Consider the following 13,995-nt stretch of genomic DNA (forward strand, 5'->3'; position numbering starts at 1 on the left):
TTTATACATTGTATCCTCATTTCCAATTTAGTTTGGGTCTTACTTCTTTGTGAAAAGTTATTGAACATTTTTTTTAAATGTTTTTTAATGTTTTATTTATTTCTAAGAGAGAGAGAGACAGCGTGAGCAGGGGAGGGTCAGAGAGAGAGGGAGACACAGAATCTGAAACAGGCTCCAAGCTCTGAGCTGGCTGTCAGCACAGAGCCTGATGCGGGGCTCAAACCCATAACCTTGAGATCATGACCTGAGCCGAAGTCGGACGCTTAACCGACTGAGCCACCCAGGCACCCCAGTCATTGAATATCTGTGGACACCTGTTAATACAGTGCCCTAGAAACCTCACATATCTGAAGGAAAAGTGACTAAAGCAGACCCCTCTTTCAGAAGACAGGGCCATAGGGTAGTGAGTGAGTAAAGATGGAGAAAGTCTCCAGGAATTCCAGGAGACAAGGCCAGAGAGCCAGGTGGGCTTTGTCTGAGGGCATTCTAGCATAAGATTAATCTGATGGGATCAGGTCTGCATGTTAAAAACATCAGGCTAGCCAGAGAGTAAAAAAGGGTAGATATGAGGCATGAGATCAATGGGGAAACGGTATAGTACATGGAAGGAAGGATGAGGACCAGGCCTATTATAGTATGGGTCTCACAGATGTAGGAATTATGTGGAAAAAAGTGACAAAACTTTACTGAGGGAGCCAGAAGAAGATTTGAATAAAGAGAACCACACTATGTTGTGAAAAGGAAAGATTCAAAATGGTAAAAGACTCCCCAAATTATAGATTCTTTTTTTTTTAATGTTTTATTTATTTCTAGGAGAGAGAGAGAGAGAGACAGCGTGAGCAGGGGAGGGTCAGAGAGAGAGGGAGACACAGAATCCGAAACAGGATCCAGGCTCTGAGCTGGCAGTCAGCACAGAGCCCGACGCGGGGCTCGAACCCACGAACCGCGAGATCATGACCTAAGTGAAAGTCGGAAGCTTAACCGACTGAGCCACCCAGGCACCCCCAAATTATAGATTCTTAAAAATTAGGGGCTCCTGGGTGGCTCAGTCGGTTTAAGCAACTGACTTCGGCTCAGGTCATGATCTCACGGTTCATGGGTTCAAGCCCCTTGTCGGGCTCTGTGCTGACAGCTCAGAGCCTAGAGCCCATTTCAGATTCTGTGTCTCCCTCTCTCTCTGCCCCTTCCCTGCTCATATTCTGTCTCTCTTTCCTTCAAAAATAAATAAACATTAAAGAAAATTTCTTTTAAATTAGTGAAAATCCTAAAGGTGTTTGTGGAAGGATATGAGAACTCAACAAAATGATCTTAAAATCATTCCAGAATAATAACCTGTAAGAATATCCAGGATTATTTTATAAAAAATGGAAAGAGGACACTTGTCTTACCAGACATGAACACAAATTCTAAATATTTAATTATTAAAGGAGAGAGATACTCTAAACAGAGCCAGACAAGTCAAAGTCCAGAAACAAGTTCAAGTAATTCAGAACAAATAAAAGTAAAATTTTAAGAAGTGGGTATTTTGATAAATTTAAGCTTCTGGCTAAATATACTATATAAATAAAAGTAGAATAGCATGACCATTAAAAATTGAGCAGTAGATATGTATTCATTGATGTGCAAATGAGAGTTCAGTGTACATTTTGATATGAAAAAGGCAGTTACAAAATCACATACACTAGTATTCCATTTATAAAATGGAAAATAACTTTCTTTTTAAAAAAATCTTTTTTTAACATTTATTTGTTACTGAGAGACAGAGCATGAGCAAGGGAGGGGCAGAGAGGGAGGAGGACACAGAATCTGAAGCAGGCTCCAGGCTCTGAGCTGTCAGCACAGAGCCCGATGTAGGGCTCGAACCCACGGATTGTGAGATCATGAACCTGAGCTGAAGTCAGACACTTAACCAGCTGAGCCACTCAGGCGCCCCTAAAATGGAAAATAACTTTCTATATAAGAATATACAAACAGAAAAATTATGGAAGGATACATCAATATGTTAATTAATTGTGGTTGTCTTCAGATGGGAGAATTGTGGCTGGTGTTTATTTTTTTCCTTGTGTTTTCATTTTTTTAAAGAATAAATATGTTGGGGCCCTTGGGTGACTTAGTCAGTTAAGCGTCGGACTTCGGCTCAGGTCATGACCTCACGGTTCATGGGTTTGAGCCCCGCGTTGGGCTCTGTGCTGACAGCTAGCTCAGAGCCTGTAAGCTGTCTTCAGATTCTGTATCTCCCTCTTTTTCTAACCCTCCCCTGCTCACGCTGTCTCTCTCTCTCTCAAAAATAAATAAAACATTTAAAAATAAATAAATAAATAATAAATATGTTTATTATGTAAATTATGCATTACATTTCTAATGAGAAACATAGAAGATCTTTTTATTTTGGAGAACAGTGAATAGGAAAGAGGGACCCAGTGTGAAATGCCATGGTGAGGTTAAGTGAGAAGTGGAATGTCCCATTGGTTGTGGCAAACAAGTGGTTATTGGTGATCCTGGAAGAGCGGCTGCATCTCCATTCACTGTTGTGATGTGATGTGGATGAGAATTAGGAAAATGTGCATTGCTGTGTAAAGATCATTGTCTAAGAAAAGAAGAGGAGGGGATTCCGGCTGGCTCAATCCGTGGAGCGTGTGACTCTTGATCTCAGGGTTGTGAGTTCGATTGCCTCGTTGGGTGTAGAGATCACTTAAAAATAAAATCTTAAAAGGAAAAGGGGACACCTGGGTAGTTCCGTCAGTTAAGAAAGAGTCTGACTGTTGATTTCAGCCTAGTTCATGATCTCATGGTTCATAGGATCAAGCCCCGTGTTGGGTTCTGCACTAACAGCACAAAGCTCACTTGGGATTCTCTCTCTCTCTCTCTCTCTCTCTCTCTCTCTCTGTCTCTCTCACTGCCTCTCTCACTACCTTTCCCTCACTCATTCTCTCATAAATGAGTGAATGAATGAATGAATGAATGAATGAATAAACTTAAAAAAAAGAAGGGTGCCACTTGGGTTGTTTATTGGTCAAGGGACAATACGGAAGGGAGAAGTCCCAGATATAGAAGGAGAATGGCTAGCAGAGCAATGGGAGGTACTTGAATAAGCTGCATTGAGTGAGATCCAGAGTGTAAGGAGAGAGATGAATACTGTGTAGAAGGAAGGAAACCTTTCCTACCAGAAGATAAAGGAGAAGGGTAGATGCCAGAGCTTTTAAATTTGTAGGTAGACACAGGGAGGTAATAGCATTCCCTTGATGGAATAAGTTTCTCTCTGCAGTGGAGTATAGGCTCGTGTGCTAAGACAAGAAAGGGGGATGATAAGTTGTGAGACAGCAGTAAACATTCGGACTAGCCTATAAGGACAGCAAGAGAGCTTATTAGGGACCACTGGGGATTACTTAATGGCACTAGGGTAATCAGGATTTAAGACTGATTTCATATTGATAAGGGACATATACGTGATCATGCCCCACCCCCACCCCGAGTAACATCTGTCTGCAACTGGTGTAACAGCCAAGAAAGAGAGAGTGGTTGGGCTAATTGAGGATTAAGCTTTGTATAGAAGGTAAGATAAAATGACCAACAAGAGAGAGGAGGGAATTGGCAAATCTAGCACATGGTGTGCGAAGAAGTTGCTCTCCAAATTTAATTAGTTATGCTGTCTAATAAGCTTATGTAAATTTCAGTGACATTTTGATATCCAACTAAATGTGATTAAAGTAACTTAAACTTTTTTTAATTAAAAATATTTTATGTCAGAGTTGAGTAATAACGCATTCCTAGTTTTAGCCATGGAAATAAATGGTAAGTAATGGAATGGGGTTAACAATGTCAAAAGCATCTGAAGTTAAGGTGCTGACTAGGGCATCCTCGCTGCATAATGTTGAAGTCGTGCAGGAAAATGGTGAGTGTAGGGTAGAGAGACTGAGCCGTAGTCCCTGAGGAATATGAAGGATTAATAGCGAATGATAGCGAGGAAGAACAGAGTGTTGTGACAGTAAATGGAAGACGGTATAAGTCTCACAGAGAAAAAGATAACCACCTGGAAGTGATCATTGGCAACAGGAAAAGAATGTTGGTACAGGCCCCGTGATAGGGCAGGAGCAGGGCCAGCCAGGGTAGGGAGAGGGAAGCAGCGCAAAGTGGCAAAGAGGGCTATAAACGAAAGATAGTGACCTTAACAGGTTTCAGCTGATATAATTTTAGTTAAGTTTAATTTGTTAGAATAATTTTCAACTTCAAATTCCAGAACACTCGATAGAAAAAGAAAATAACTTTAAATAAGGGCATTACTATTGTAACTACAAGACCAGAGGTGGGCAACCCCAAAGTTGTTCAGCTACTCAGCAATGTCATAAAGACCCAGACTCTTTCCCTCATTACACCCTGGCATTTTATGCGTGCAGTCTTCCTTTGTGTTTCTAGATGGTTGCTACACATGCAATTTCAGCTCCTCAAGCAGTAGCATTTAGTGGAAGATGCACAGATAGGGAGTGGGGGCTGGGAGATGAGGAGGAAGTACAGCAAGAATTTTCTACTGAGGTCCTTTTTTATAAGGGGAAAAATACTTCCCAAAACTCTAGAGCAAATTTGTCTATATGTCTCGCTGGCTAGGACTAGGTCTCGTGTCCATCCCTGGATCAATTTACAACAAATGGGAATGCGATTACCTTGGACCCATCATTGATGGCTGGCAACCAACAATGTCTACTATAGTAGGCAAATAATAATATGCTCCACTCTGTGGAACAAAAAACCAACTTTTTTAATACATTACCTCATTTGGAGAGGAGGGAAGTACTAAGTGAGGGGAAAATTCTCAAAAGAGGGAAATGAGAAGGAGAATGGGGAAAGATGAGAAAGTATTTTTCCAAATGCAGCCAAAAGAGCATATTGTTTAAAAAAATTACAAAGAATATGTGTTGAAATGGGAAGATATCCATAGTATGTGGTTAAATGTTTTTAAAAAGATCACGAAACAATGTGCATAGAACAGACACCATTCGGGTCATTAGTCAAAAGCCTAGGCAGTTACACTTTGTATTTTCTTATTTATGCAACACTGATTTTTACATCCTACTCTGAAAAAGTTATGATTAACATTGCTATTTATAGTTTCAATTCCTGATGACTTTCCACTATGAGTTAAAAATAGCCATTGTGGTGACATAGCGAGCGATTCCTTCTTTCAAACTGTCCATTTATTTAGTCACTACATTGTCCTTCAAGTACCAACATTTCCAGGCTTGGTGAAAATTAGTTATTTTCTTCTTCCTGTTTGGTTGAGACTGATTCTTTACTTACTTCAGCATTAGCATCACTCCCAGGAATGAATAATATATGGATTCTTTTCATTCTCTCTTTAGAATACATATTTTATTAATGAAATTGGCATACAGAGCCACTTTTATTATGCTTTTATCCAGTTGCCTAGAAGCAGTAAAAATAGAAAGTCAGCATTTGAAATGAGGGGCCTTGTCTTTGTTTCTGTTAAAGAGCTGGTGGAGAGTAGTGGGGAGAAGTAATGTCCTCCGTTATCCCATTCCCACCCCTCCTGCCCCGCCCGGCACAGTGGTGATGTGACAGGGAACTGGTGATGTTCCAGGGAGCTCTGGAACAAAGCTCACTCGTGACTCTTGCAGCTCATCTCCACCAGGTCCTCCCACTTACTGTTGCTTTAAATTCACCAGTTACATCCTTCCGGATGATCAGAGGTTTTAAGGAACCTGCTTTAACCACCCTCTTGCTTTGCCAGAATTTGTTTTGCCCTTTGTGATTTTTGGATGAAGCATTCTTTGGGTACTCCTGAGGACCAGAACGAGAAGGGGAAACCTGTTCATAAAGCAGTCTTTGCGGCCCATTGTTATTGTTGTGAATTGATCAGTGAAAGCATGAGGAGCCTCTGTCAAGTTTTGAAGTAGAGTAAAAGGTGGCTTGATGTGGTGACAACCGCAGATTCTCCCTGAGCATAGAAATAGGAGTGAGTGAAATCACCAGTGAGTGAATGACGTGCTGATGAATGATCTAGACATGGCTCTGTTATTCACTCACTGTTATTCACATAAGCATTGCTTATGTGGTCATATTATACCATACTTTATGAGAGAACTGTGATTTTAAAAGATCCTGAGACTACATCTAGCAGTTCCACTTCTGGGTATACATATCCCAAATAATTGAAAGCAAAGTTGCAAAGACATACTTGTACACCTGTGTTTATAGCAGCATTATTAACAGTAACCAAAAGGTGGAAACCACCCATGTGTCTATCAACACATGAATGGATAAGCAAAATGTGGAATATACATACAATGGAATATTATTCAGCCTTTAAAAAAAGGGGCATTCTGACATATGCTACAACATGGATGAATCTTGAGGACATTATGCTAAGTCATAAAAAAACAAATACTGTATGATTCCAGTTACATGAGGCATCTAGAGTAGCCAAAATCATAGAGTAGAAGAGTGATTGCCAGGATCTAGGGAGGAGGGAATACTGGGGAATTGTTCAATGGGTATAGTTTAAGTTTTGTAAGATGGAAAAGTTCTGGAGATTGGTTGCACAACAAGGTGAATATACTTAGTACTGAATTATGCACTCAAAAGTGGTTAAGATGGTAAATTTTATGTTACATGTATTTTACCACAATTAAGAATTTTAAAATAGGGGCGCCTGGATGGCCCAGTCTGCTAAGCATCCGACTTCAGCTCAGGTCTTGATCTCATGGTTCATGAGTTGGAGCCCCATATCAGGCTTTCTGTGGACAGCTCAGAGCCTGGAGCCTACTTCAGATTCTGAAGTCTCCCCCTCTGCCCTCCTCCGCTCACGTTCTCTCTCTCTCCAAAATAAATAAACATTTAAAAAAAAATTTTAGCTCTGGGCTCATCTATTATTTTATTTTATCTTATTTTATTTTTCTACTAATGTGGTCTATTACATGGATTTATTTTTTTAATATAGTTTATTGTCAAGTTGGCTTCCATATAACACCCAGTGCTCATCCCATATAGTCATAATCAGCAGAAACAAAAAAAGATCCTGGGGCTAGCCTTCATTGTTGTCATTATTATTAAAGTGCTCTACTTTTTTTTAAATGTTTGTTTGTTTATTTGTTTATTTTTGAGAGAGAGGGAGACACAGAATCCAAAGCAGGCTCCAGGCTCCGGGCTCTGAACTATTAGCACACAGCCCAGTGTAGGACTTGAACTCAGGAACCACAAGATCATGACCTGAGCCGTAGGCAAATGCTTAACTGACTCAGCCACCCAGGTGCCCCAACAGTGCTCTACTTTCTTTGTGGCTTTCCCATTACCCTTTATGTGTAGACTGTCATGATCTTTTTTTTCTAATCCTAATCATAACCCCCTACCTACCTTAAGCCAACATGTTGTCAGTTTAGTGTAAAGTACCTTTGTTGTACATAATCCATTTTAGACAGTAGACTACTATAACACCCTTCATCGGAAACAAACTGGACAGGAGGCTTTTGTAGGAAACAACAAATCATTATGAAGATACTTCTATTGAAACTTGAATAACAGATTTGAAAAAAAAAATGTAGTTTATACATTATAAGGAGAAAAAATGATTATCATTGACTATAGCTTGTATATGTCTTTTGTTTGTTTGTTTGTTTGTTTTTTTAACATTTGTTTATTTTTGAGAAAGAGAGAGAGACAGAGGGTGAGCAGGGGAGAGGCATAGAGAGAAGGAGACACAGAATCCAAAGCAGGCTCCAGGCTCTGAGCTGTTAACACAGGGCCTGACAGAGGGCTTGAACCCATGAACTGTGAGATCATGACCTGAGCCGAAGTCAGATGCTTAACTGACTGAACCACTCAAGCACCCCTTAGTTCTTTTTTTGAGAAAGGGAGAGAGAGAATGTGGGCAAGTGGGTAAGGGGAGAGGAAGAGAGAATCCCAAGCAGGCTCCACACTCAGCATGGAGCTCAATATGGGGCTCAATCCCACCACCATGGGATCAGGACTTAAGCCAAAATCAAGAGTCGTATGCTAAACGGACTGAGCCACCCAGGTGCTCTTTACTTTTAGTTTTTAAATACACTGTTGATATACATTTTTGTTGCTAAAACCTTGAGGATGTGATCATATAGATCCATCCAAAAATCCAGAATTGTCTGTTGAAAGCTGTCATTTCTGTGATTTACTATATGGTGTAAATTGAATGTTGTCATTATCTTTTGGAACTAATTATAATTACACTTTGTATTTGGGAAAAAAAAGACCCAATGAAAAGACTTTTTCCTATTAGGAAAGCTTGAGGTAAGTTTTCAGCTGGCTTGTTTGTTTTGTTTTTAAAGAAATAACAGGATTAAACTTGTAGAACACCTAAAAGAAATGATTACAAGGCTTTACAGATTTGTGGTATTCAGGCTAAAGTCCGGAATCTTCCTAGGGGGGTTGGCAAGGACAAAACCCCACCCAAAGTCACTGGGAGCCAGACTTCATTCCATGATGGCATCCTGTTGGAACATGCTTCCATAACACATGTTTCAGAAAGACACAGAGTGATGGCCCCTAGTGACTGTTTATCTGTCATGTGTATGACTAGATGTTTAAATCTCTTCCACCAGAATTGTGCACTGAAATGTAAAAAGCTTTTAAAGTTGTGTTAAACTTAAAGAGCCTTAATTGGCAGTATCCGTAGTCTCATTGCATTGCATCATCAGGATTACTGTAAAATATTTGCGTCTTGTATAAAACAGATTAATTGAGATTAAAATCTTGAGGAGCTAATTTAAACGTATGTCTCACGATACTATAAACTGAGATAGAACAGATAATAAGCTTAAGTAGAGAATCCTTTGAAATATCTTTGATCCAAGCACTTCTTGGGATTCTGAAGTAAAGGTGTTTTTTCCTGCCTTGTTTACCATTACAGTTAATTCCTTCATATAATTCTCAGGAATTGGGACCATGTCTTATTCTTCTTTGTGATTGGAGTCACTAACATGGCTGCATATATTTTCCCTTTGAGGTTAGGTATTCCGGTTAATGATGGCTAAAGGTTGAGGAGGGTCCCCAAATCACACTTCTTACAAGTCTATAATGGGCATCAACCTACCTTAAGTTGAATTACTGAAGATAATGAGACTTGGGCAAAATTTTTTCAAATCATTTAATTCAAAGCTCACATAGTTCAAAAAACTCTTTTGTAACTGAGTATCGTAGGTTTAAAAGAAAACCCAGTTTGCTCAACAAAAATATTATTTAAATAGCCAAATAAAATCTAAAGAATGTTAATTCTTATGTAAACCAACTTCCCATACATCTGTAAGCATCATTTACATGAAAATCAATGTTAGTATTATTATATGGGTTGGCATTATTTAAACTGTGCTGTTGGTAATAGTTATAATGGTAACAAGTCATTTTCTTGTACCCTAGCCTTTAAATGAAGGAGAACTAGACTCTGGATATGAGTTCCAAAATAACACAACTATAGGGGCACCCTGGTGGTTCAGTCTGTTAAGGGTCCAACTCTTGATTTCAGTTCAGGTCATGATATCTCAGTTGGTGCTGACAGCTTGAAGCCTGCTTGGAATTCTCTCTCTACCTCTCTGTCTGCCCCTCACCCACTCATGAGCGCAGGCATGCTGTCTCTCTCTCTCTCTCTCTCTCTGTCTCTCAAAATAAACTTAAAAAAATAAATAACACAATTAAAACCAAATGATAATTACTATGGCATGTCCCAGGGAGGAAAACCATGTAGCCATTAAAAATCATATTGCATTGGGATATCTAGCTGGCTCATTCAGTTAAGCGTCCAACTCCTGATTTCGGCTCAGGTCAGGTCATGATCTCACAGTTCTTGAGATCAAACCCCACATAGGGCTCTGCGCTAACAACATGGAGTCTGCTTGGGATTCCCTGTCTCCCTCTCTCTCTCTGCCTCTCTTCTGTCTCTCAAAATAAATAAATAAATATTTAAAATAAAATAAAAATTATATTGCATTAAAAAAGAATTTTGTTGAAGTGGCAAAATATTCATAATTATTAAATGTTTTTAAAACAGTTAAAAATAATGTGTACAGAACAATTTTTATAAATACACATATATTAGTATTGTTTGTGATATACATTATATATAATATACTTAATATGTAAATATATATTTATACCTACAAATACAATAATAGCTGTAATTTTGAAAGACAAGACAAAAATTATTTAATAGTGAAGTTTTTTCTGTTCTTTGAGTAAGAGGATCTTGAGTGATTTCTGTTCTTCTAGATTTGTAAAAAAATGTTTAAGTTTCTGCATTAAGCATGTACCAATTTAATAATTAAGAAAGATGTAGTATGTCCTATATAAATAAATACACAAGTAAAAGCAATACACACTTTTTTTTTTTTACTCTGTGGTTCGGGTTTTTTATGAACTTAGATGGGCTTTATTATTAATTAATGAGTTCAAATTTCAGAATTTTTATTCTGCTAATTGGCTGCTTAAACTGTTTGAACATGAAAAAATGAACCAAACAGATTTATTCTTTGTGCAGTTTTAAGTGGTTGGTGTTTAGCATATAAGAAGTTATAGAAGACAAGCTGGCATGCCATTACTTTAGGTTAGTCGTGCTGTTTAAACTCCAGGGCTTACAAGTCATGTGCATACGCTTCCAATATTGACTGATTGCCCCAGCAGACTACTTTTGTTAACATTGCAAGCTTCGTTTTCACACTGGAAGTGTGTGCATTGTGAGGTGTGTGACCTGCAGTGGTTCTCAGGTCTTGAACTAATGCTCGACAGTGCAGTTTTCTTCAAGAGTTTTGTACTTGAAAACTTAGAAGGTAAACCCTGCCTGAACATTCAGAATATCCACTGAGGTGCATCTCAGAAAGGATTCTAGTATACCTGTGTCATTGCATACCACTGCTTAGTGCTTTGTTTACTGACCTTGTGGCACTGGCCACATTTTCTTTGTTTGTGACTCTGTCTCCCTCTGGAAAACAGGACACTTTAATGATTGTCATTCATTGAATGCTTAATATGTGCCAGACCTGCACTATACTATCCCCCTTTGCATACATTACTTCATTTAATCTCGTTTTATCATTTTTTTAAATGTTTATTTTTGAGAAAGAGAAAGAGTATGAGTGGGGCAGGGGCAGAGAAAGAGAGAGACCCAGAATCTGAAATAGGCTCCAGGCTCTGTCCGTCAGCACAGAGCCCATCGCAGGGCTCAAACCTATGAACTGCAAGATCATGACCTGAGGCAAAGTCAGACATTTAACCGACTGAGCCACCTAGGTGCCCCATCTTGTTATATTATTTTTTAAAAAGTGAACACCGTTTTCTCTTAGTTTTATGGAAAATTGAGGCTTTGGTTTCAAACAAGCCAGGATGTAAAGACAGAACTCCCAGCTCTGAAGGAAGAACCAGTACCATAACCCAGTAACTAAGTATGGTCCAGCTGATGAACAAGTGTGTCCTTGCAGACCCTGGCAGCTGTGACACCCATGTACTGCCTTACCATTTCTCTAATCCTTATGTGAACAAAATAATTCCATCCTCCCTTGTTGCGCACAGTATTTGGAGGGTAGGTCAATCTTGTTAACCACAGATTTCAAAGGATCAAATGCTCAGGGTCTTAAATTCCTACTTTCAGACACTGTTTGAGTCTTAAATCATCTAATTTTACCAGTTTCAAAGTTAGAAAAAGATGTGGGTCGCCTGGGTTGCTCAGTCGGTTGAGCGTCCGACTTTGGCTCAGGTCATGATCTCATGGTTCGTGGGTTCGAGCCCCACGTCGGGCTCTGTGCTCACGGCTTGGAGCCTGGAGCCTGCTTCTGATTCTGTCTCTCTCTCTCTGCTGCTCCCTTGCTCATGCTCTGTCTCTCTGTCTCTCAAAAATAAATAAATGTTAAAAAATTTTTTTAAATAAAATATTTTTTAAAAAGATGTGACATTGGTTTATTTTTTTAATGTGCCCCATTCTCCATTCCATAAATGGTAATAGCTACTGTTTATTGAATGCTAACCACTGCGTTAAGTGCTTTACAAACAGTGATCCTAGGAAGTAGGCTTTGTTGCTTTCCCACTTTACAGACAGGAGAATTGAGGCTCAATAAGATTAAATTAACCTGGCTTTACATGCTCATTAGATCATTGATCTAATAAAGGAGTGCACTGGGAATTTGAATTTGAACCCACTTTTTCTAGACCAGGGTTTGAATCAACACTATTTCTTGAATAGTGGTGTTACTTTGGGCTAATTACACATAACCTGTTTCTTTACCTATAAAATGAGGCAGTGATATTATTTACCTCAGTGTTGGGTTATGCATTGAGTTTCTAAACAGAAGGTGTTTAAAGCAGTGCTTGACATGTACTAACTGCTTAGTATTAGGTACTCTAATGGGAATTACTGTTAAATTATCATTTCCTGGATTTTTTTATTGAAATAACAAATCATATAAAAGTATATGAAGTAAAAAGTGTCTCCCCTCTTACCACCTACTTCCTCTCCCAGCATTAACTACAGACACCAGTTTGGTTTTTATCTTTCAGAATATTGCCTATACCATCTGAACCTATTTTTAAATTTTCCTTTCATTAATAGAATACAGGTTGATGTGAAATTTTTTATAGTGACCTTGAAAACAGGATACTGGAGAGGTAGGAAGGGAATTCATTTATTCAGCAAATACCTGTCAAGGGCTTCTAACACGAAGGATTCAGTATGTTGAATTTATTGTTACAGCTTATTGATTTTCTTTTTTTGTTTTATTTAGGATATGATGTTTCAGCTTCTTCGAGGTCTGGACTTTCTTCATTCTCACCGAGTAGTGCATCGTGATCTGAAACCACAGAACATTCTGGTGACCAGCAGTGGACAAATAAAACTGGCTGATTTTGGCCTTGCCCGCATCTACAGTTTTCAGATGGCTCTTACCTCAGTGGTGAGTGAGAAAGTGTTATTCTTTCATTAGGTTTATGTTTCCTCTTTTAAATGATGAACTTTCCCCATACCATGCCCTTAATATTATTACTGCCCATCACTTGAGAGACAGAATGTCTTCACACTTTTTAAAAAGCAGGGCTACAAGGCACCTGGGTGGCTCAGTCGGTCGAGTGCTGACTGGCTCAGGTTATGATCTCACAGTTCATGAGTTCAAGCCCCACATCAAGCTCTGTGCTGACAGCTCAGAGCTAGGAGCCTGCTTCAGATTCTGTGTCTCCCCCTCTTTCTACTCTCTCCCACTGTGCTCTCTCTCCCAAAAATAAATAAACATTTAAAAAAATAAAATAAAATATAAAAATTAAAAGCAGGGCTAGGAAGGAAGGGTTTTGCTTACAACTACAGATACATCCAGACTGGGCTTGTCATGTCACCCATTTGCAAAAATAGTCTCTCACATGGTAGCCACTAGAAAGGAATCAGTTAAAAGTTTCAAAATGCTTTTTGCCATAACCAGTATTTTCAAAGCTGCATATGCAAAGTCAGGGGAAATACAGCTCAAGGGCTAGGAAAGACAGGCACTGAGAACATTCATCTGTCTGAAGTATCCTGTTTGAGAAACAGCTAGGTGCCTGCAGAGGTGTGTGAAGGCATTCTTCTGGAGCTGTGTTACTATGAAGAAGATATTAAATTTATAGTGAACTTGGATAACTCATGAACAAGCAGCACCCACACACACACTGTATAGAGCCTTCATCCAAGTCAAAATACAAAGAGTAAAGCTAAGGGCCTGTTTTGGCAAAGAATGACAGTTACGGTATCCTGTTTTTTAGTCTCATTCAGACACAAAACCATAATAGCTATTGACTTTGGTTACCTTCTGTTTCTCCTTCTAGTTCATTGTTTCTGAGATGAATTTTTGGGAAATTCAGCACCCAGACTATAAAAAGAGCCCAGAAGTAGGCACCAGTAACATATCTTTGAAATACCTGTTTTACATAACAGTGAATTCTGCAGAGATACAAAAAGCCAAGGAATGTCCCTTTACTGTGCTACTGTTTGATGCTGAGAATCCCATCCGA

General features: G+C 39.0%; 1 protein-coding gene across 1 annotated transcript in view; it reads left to right on the forward strand.

Moving 5' to 3' along the window:
• Nucleotides 1-13,995, forward strand: part of CDK6 (cyclin dependent kinase 6) — a 251,964-nt gene that overhangs the window by 101,095 nt on the left and 136,874 nt on the right. Inside the window, exon 3 of the mRNA XM_077776214.1 lies at nucleotides 12,747-12,914. Within this exon, the coding sequence (XP_077632340.1) occupies nucleotides 12,747-12,914 (168 nt within the window). The remainder of the gene's footprint in view (nucleotides 1-12,746; nucleotides 12,915-13,995) is intronic.

This window comes from Crocuta crocuta, unplaced genomic scaffold (assembly GCF_008692635.1).
Source record: "Crocuta crocuta isolate KB4526 unplaced genomic scaffold, BGI_CrCroc_1.0 scaffold37, whole genome shotgun sequence".
Taxonomy (NCBI): Eukaryota; Metazoa; Chordata; class Mammalia; order Carnivora; family Hyaenidae; genus Crocuta; species Crocuta crocuta.